This window comes from Phytophthora parasitica (assembly GCF_000247585.1).
Source record: "Phytophthora parasitica INRA-310 unplaced genomic scaffold supercont2.11, whole genome shotgun sequence".
In the NCBI taxonomy this organism is placed as follows: Eukaryota; Oomycota; class Peronosporomycetes; order Peronosporales; family Peronosporaceae; genus Phytophthora; species Phytophthora nicotianae.
Genome location: NW_008648997.1, coordinates 272505 through 278991, shown reverse-complemented (window position 1 = coordinate 278991; position 6487 = coordinate 272505). Strand labels below are relative to the sequence as shown.

The window sequence follows — 6487 nt, the reverse complement described above, 5'->3', positions numbered from 1 at the left end:
GGGGGTACTCTACACACTCTGTTCGGTAATGATGGTTACCTTGTGTTTTCTGAGCGGCCAACATGACTACACATTGATCTTTTGTATCGATCGGCAGTAGTGGGATTGTGCTATACCACAGCAGTGTAAGGACAGCTAAGAGACAACGTCATCACGGGCAATTATTACTGTATAGATACACCCGATACAGTAGCAGATGCTTATCTTGTTCAAGGTCGTCTAAAGCTGAGCGAGTGTTGCGTAGCCATCGTATTTACAAAAAGGCAAATGCGTCAGATACGATAAGATGTCACTACATACAAACTCATCTTAGGTATGTACGCGTCCATACTTCGTACTACATACCGCGACCATAGGCAAGTCCAAAGGTTGAGGTTGCACACAGTATAGATTAAACTGTGCTCCCCGTGGCATTGGCGTTTAGCTGCATAGCAATACCATAATATTATTGCAAGCAAAACATAAGTCAATAGTTGATAATTAGACAAGATTGCAAAGTTATTATTGGTGCGAAGTACTTACTTCGTAAAGAATTATTATAGCGAGTTAATGACAGGTAGTACTTCGAAGCATCCGTGTGACTCAATAAAGATTTCATGTGGTGTTTGCGAATCCCCACGAAATTTCTCCATCCATCCGCGGCCTCGCGTATTTTAATGGCGAATGCGCTTAGCTAGCTCTTGAGTGAGTCAAGCTCTTTGATTGTCCACTAGGATTTTTGCAGTATGGCTGAGCGCTCACCCACTGAAAGGAGATATGTCCACAGGCAATGATAGAAACCCATGCGTCCCATGCGAATTTAGATATCAAACTTTTTTTTAGGGTTCAGAATCGTACCAAATTAGATTCTGGCGCACTGAGATCTGCGGTTTGGCTTCAGGATGCTAATAACTCGCTCTTGGCATCTTCATCTCCAAGAAAACCTACGGGCAGGACGATTGCCAGAGCGGTTGCGTGGGCTCTCCCCGCCTTTATTATTGTTCTTTTCTTTCCTTTTCTCTAACTTTTATATTTCAAGTATTTTCCTCGAGTATATTAATACACGCGTTATCAAATTTAGTTGTATCACACTAATCGCTTTTACTTTACCAATTTACAACTTGATTATTGCTGTATTAGCAAAGTGAGGTTTACCTTAGCACACAGATGCAAGTGCGCACCAAGAAGTACTACAGCTGTGAAGAAGTCATTAACGTTTGATAAGAGCATAAACTAATTTCTTCGAATTCGTCTCTGGTTTCGGTTGTTCTAGGGTTTTTGGATCGATAGTTGATTATTTACAGCATAAACGCAGCTTGTTGAATCTCCCTACAGCTATTCGCATATTAAAGGTGAGGTGGATAAAGGACATACCACGGAGGAATTTCGCACTGGCGTTTCCAACTAGACATCAAAATAACTCTAGCCTTATGGAGTGAAGGGGTGGCCCCCAGTCAAACGGTTTGCCGAAACAGCGCCTCACGTTTACAAACCGCGAATGGAATATGCGAGCCTACATTCATATCAGCATATAGGTAGCTCTCGGTCAGTTTATCAATTTTGTTTTTGTGTGTGTTTCGCTGTGAAGCGCGGCGACAGGAAGTTCCACAATGTAGTCTTTCAAAGAGACCATGACATCCATGCCAGAGTGACGTTCCGCAACTTCACGACCAACATTCTGCATCTTATCAGACTGATTTGATTGGCTAAAATCTTTTCTGACGTTACTAAACATTGTTGAACTGAGACGTTGCAATAACGAGAGCCCCACGGGTGTCATGACCGCTGCAACACAGGTAAATGTACTGGGATACGCCCTTCCGCGGCTCTAAACGCCTATAGATCACCGGCTGGACCTAAGTGAAGCAAGAGGTGACCATGTTTGGCCGGGATTTTGCACCAGCGCGGGTTTGGGAGTCATGTGCTTGATTCTGCTAATTAGTGATGTTCACTCCTCCCGCTTTCCAGCCACAGGAATCTAAAAAAAACATACCGGAATTTCGGTATCAGCAGCCGTGCTCTGTGTTCGTCCCCGCCGAAAAGAGCGCTTTCGTCGTCACGCCGACTTCTCGGTGTTGGTGTTGACGTCGCGATGCTGACTGGCGTATGGGGCAATTCCCGCTCAAACGTGGCTAGGACGCCTTCACTTCCTTGAGCCTAGGCATGCACGACTCGACGGCAAAAAGCAATCAGGCCAAAGCCAGCGTCCCACATGAGCCAGAGCTCTTGCCTACAGTTGCCGAAGTCCTACATATACTGAGACTGTCCGCCCGACTCTGTTGAGACCGAAAAAGAAGACTTTTTTTCGGCGGACAGAACTTTAGTTGCAGAATTTCGCTCCAACTTCTTGTTTTTCCAACAGAAACTGTAGCCCAGTCGAGCACCGAGTGAAAAAAAAAAAAATCGCCTTCTCCGCCGTCGCAGTGGATTCTCCACTACAGTTTCAGTCATTGTATCCAACCAGTGTATTTTCATAAGGCTTGCTCGCTTCATCCGGATAAGTTTTCAATAATCCGTGCTAAACTGTGTACACTCACGTCCCCGAACGCTCTTTTGCTCCGTACATTTCCTGGCTTTGTAACAGTAGAAACCGTGCTTCTACACTGGTCACCAGCGCGACCAATCGCAGGCCGTCAAGGTGCAACTGTTGGCAAGAAACTGGTGGATCGTCCGTCTGCCAGCTGGCTCGACTTTTGCATTCCCATTTCCCATTTGGCCGCCACTAGTGAACGTCCAGTCGCCACCCCAACACTTTCCCCATCGCAGCTCGCATCTTGAGCCTCTCGCCTTCCTCTCGCCCTGCTCTCATTATGCTATCAGACTACGGATACGCCCCCTCCCCTGCCAACGCCATGGGCTACGAACAGCAGCAGCACCTGCAGAGTGGCGAGCGCCCCAAGCTCTTCATGCAGCCTCCAGTTGACTACAGTCACATGGTGCACCAAGGCACACCGCAACACATGACGCCACAGCACGCCATGACGCCGCAACACGCCATGACGCCGCAGCACGCCATGGCGCCGAAGTACGAGACGGAGCCGCTCATGATGAACGTACAGGGCGCTCCGCACTACTACCCGCCGCCTCAGATGAGCGGACAGATGCTGCACGTGTCCTCGGACTACGAATATGCCAACGGCGCGGTGGTCACGCCCTCCAGCGCGCGTAGCGGCTCGAAACGCTCTCGCGAAGACCTGAATCTCAAGGAGAAGAAGCGCATGTTTAAGCTCAACGACCGTATCAACCAACTCAAGGACATGTTGGACGAGGCCGGCGTGCAGACCAAGAAGAACAAACAGTCCATTCTGGACAACGCGTCGCACTACATCGAGATGCTGCGTAGTAATCTGCTCATTGCCAAGCAGAAGGCCGAGCGCGCTGAGAAACAGGCCGAGGCCTTCCGCAGACAGGCGCAAAAGTCCTCCTCGGGCGCTGACAAGGTCGTTCGTGGCGTCTTCCAGAAGACCACGACGGCCCGTGTGGTCGTGGACATGAACATGCAGACCGTCACGTTCAACAGCGCCTTTGTCAAGCACACTGGCCAGTCGGAGCCGGTTCTAAAGAAGCAAAAGACCTTGCGACCGTACCTTTGTGCGGACCAGGAGAAGCTCGATAGCATCATGCAGAAGGTCCGTGAGACTAAACAGTCGACCAGTGCATTGGTCAAGGCCTCCGCTGCGGGAGGCAACGCAGTGTCAGTGAATCTGGTGGCTGCAGTCGTCACGGACGATAGTGGCAAGCCCGTTAATATCGAGTTCAGTCTCATTCCCGTCGAGATGCCGCAGTCATCCAAGCAACATGATGACGAGGCGGAGACGTCGGCCGAGGAGTCGATGACTGACGAGCCAAAGGAAGAGAACCTTCAGCTGTAAAGCCACCGCCGTGATGTGTACCATACAAAGGCGGCCAGGCGTTGACCGTCGGGTTTTGAGTGCTCGTGAGTGCAGAGTGAGTGTAAGCGTAGTTATGCCAGTAAGAGTAAGCTTTAATGCAAAGGTGTCATGTATCACTCAAGGTGTTGACGTTTCGGTGTTGAAAGGAGGTATCGAACGTCGGGCGAGAAAGTCTAGAATCGTTGGAAGGAGACCAGCAATCGCTGATGCCTGACCAGACCCGGTACAGCACCAATTTGCAGGCATCAGTTATTATACCACACTATTAAATAAAAAAAAAATCATAAATTTAAAACATTTTACAATATTTGGGACAGTTTAGGACATGGTAAAGCACTGGCCGGTACTGGCGGTACATACCGGTTTCACTATGGTGCAAATATCCCACGGTCATATCTGAAAAATACTGCTAGAGCTACAAGTTGTAGCCTACAACTAAATCTTGAAATCAGTTTCACCTGGCGAAACTCGCTGTGTGACGGGGTTACACTTTGTGGGACACACAAGGAGTACGGAGTACATGGGGAATTAACAGACTCTCAGTACATAACTCGAAGAGACAAATGGCTAGAATTACAGAGACCGTGTGAAATCTACAGAATTGAGGACGTTATTACAGACGGATGAAGTAGTTTTGCAAAGCTGTCGGTCGAAAGTACAGACACAACTGCCATGATTGGTGGTGACTTCCATGCGCTATTCCGTCTGCAAGCGGATTGGCCAGCTGAAATAGTCTCGTGCTCAAATTCTAATTTAGTAGTTTAGTCCGGCTTCCTCGATGTTACATGAACCTTGAGTCGTGGTTAGTTGACAAATGGAAATCATGAGATACCAGTGAGTTAAGGGTCTAAACCATAACGCATTGTTCTGACATAAACCGACTCGATGGAATGCTCGACGAATAGTTTGTTCCTATTTCGATATCGGTAAGTGGACTATCAGAGCATGCTGTAAGCGCCAAAGACCAACTCAACGCTATAACCCCGCAGTAACTTTGCTTGAGGTAAGGTGAATTAGCGAGGGCATTTCTTCCGTCAATTTGTGGATCAAGAATCACAGACGAGCTATGTTGCCGCTTACCAAAGGGAAGTTACCACGGAAGCTCCACCAACGGGATCTGCGGGTCTAGGTTGAAGAATTTGCCCGTGCTCTCATGGTTTAGCTTGCCGATAAGACTGGTCATGGCCATCACGCTGTCCTCGGGCTTCAGCGTGGCCTTGCCCTGGGTCATATCCGTGTCCACGTATCCAGGGTGCACTGACACGACAACGATGCCGTTTGGCTGCAGGTCGAACGCTAAAGATCGAGTGATCATGTTGAGCGCGGCCTTGGAGGACGAATAGCCGTAACCGGCCTGCTTGAAGAAGCCCGTGGTCTCGGTCGTGTAGCTGCCTATACTTCCGAGGTATGACGAGAGCTGCATGACGGAGGCGCCACCGTTGGTTTTCGCTGCAAGCTGCAGATTGGGCAGCAACGCGTCATGAGGAATGGCCCGGCGGTATTCACTTCGAACTGCTTCATGAGCGCGTCCTTGGTGCCAGTCTCGAGCTCGCTGGGGATACCAATACCGGCATTGTTGATGAGCAGATCGATGGGTTGGCCCTCCAGCTGACGAGCTGCCTCCAGGATGGAGGTCTCGTCACTTGTATCCATAACGACGATTTTGAAAGGAGAAAGCGCGTTCGGCTGCACAATATACAGATAGGAGAAATACTGAGTAAGGGCTTCCATCTAGCATTCACTATCGCAAAACAACGTGAAATACCTCTCCGTGTTACTGTTGGCACGTGCCGTGCCGATGACGTTCCAACCAGCCTTGGTGTAGTGCTTGGCGAAGGCGAGGCCGATTCGACGAGTGCTGCCGGTGATGAGAACAGTCTTGTTGGTGGAGGCCATGATTGTAGGGAAAGTGTAGAGTGAGTGGATGATTGTGTGGGAAGCTTGTAAAGCTGGAAGTGTTTTGAAAAGTGAGACGGTTTGGCAACACACATGAAACTCAGCAACAGACAGTCGCTGACGTGATTCCGCTCGTCACTGGGGCTCTCGCGGATGACAGGGTCGCATGGTGTAAGCACACGGCAGCGTCAACGCACATTAACAGCGGCCAGAACAATCACTATTACCGATTACCAGGTATAGTCATTACCTTGTCTGATACCAGCTTCCAACCGACGTAAACAATGTAAACACTAGTTCGCGAACATAAGTTGATATTGCTAGAAAAACTAGAGTACTTTGCTTTGGACTGGGAGGAATGGGGAAGCCGAGTGGGTGTATTTGCTCAGCTGCATTGGTGCATGCAAATGATACTTCGCGTACACGTTTCTGTTTTCAACGACGCGAGCCATTCTAAACCAACACTACTTCAACTTTTTTATTTGCAGTCTAACTAACGCTGTAAGTTCAAAGTGGCAAAATTCTTTAACGTTCAACTACTTGCCATTTATTTTAGGATAGTTAGGCGTTTAAAAGCGCTAAACTAGGGTCTGTGTAACGGGGTTACACGGGTGTGGCGCACATATGGGTACGGAGTACCCGAAGAGTTAACAGACTCTCAGTACATGACTCGTAGAGTTAACAGTGGCCTCAGTACATAGGCTGAGAGCCACACGATA

At 48.8% G+C, this 6487-nt stretch overlaps 2 protein-coding genes across 2 annotated transcripts; one reads left to right on the top strand and one right to left on the bottom strand.

Annotated features, from left to right (window-relative positions):
- The first annotated feature begins 2655 nt into the window (after positions 1-2655).
- On the top strand, positions 2656-3994 carry PPTG_07097 (hypothetical protein). The gene has a single exon (XM_008901264.1). The coding sequence runs from the start codon at positions 2790-2792 to the stop codon at positions 3849-3851; it is 1062 nt and encodes a 353-aa protein (XP_008899512.1). The 5' UTR covers positions 2656-2789; the 3' UTR covers positions 3852-3994.
- A 968-nt stretch (positions 3995-4962) lies between these two features.
- PPTG_07096 (hypothetical protein) lies at positions 4963-5768 on the bottom strand (the record flags this gene model as incomplete). Its single annotated transcript, XM_008901263.1, has 2 exons — positions 4963-5488; positions 5638-5768. 2 exons carry the CDS (start codon positions 5766-5768, stop codon positions 4963-4965), a joined length of 657 nt encoding a protein of 218 aa, XP_008899511.1.
- Between the last annotated feature and the right edge of the window lie 719 nt (positions 5769-6487).

Coding starts and splice junctions, on each gene's coding strand:
- PPTG_07097 (XM_008901264.1), top strand. CDS start 2,790: ATGCTATCAGACTACGGATACGCCCCCTCCCCTGCCAACGCCATGGGC.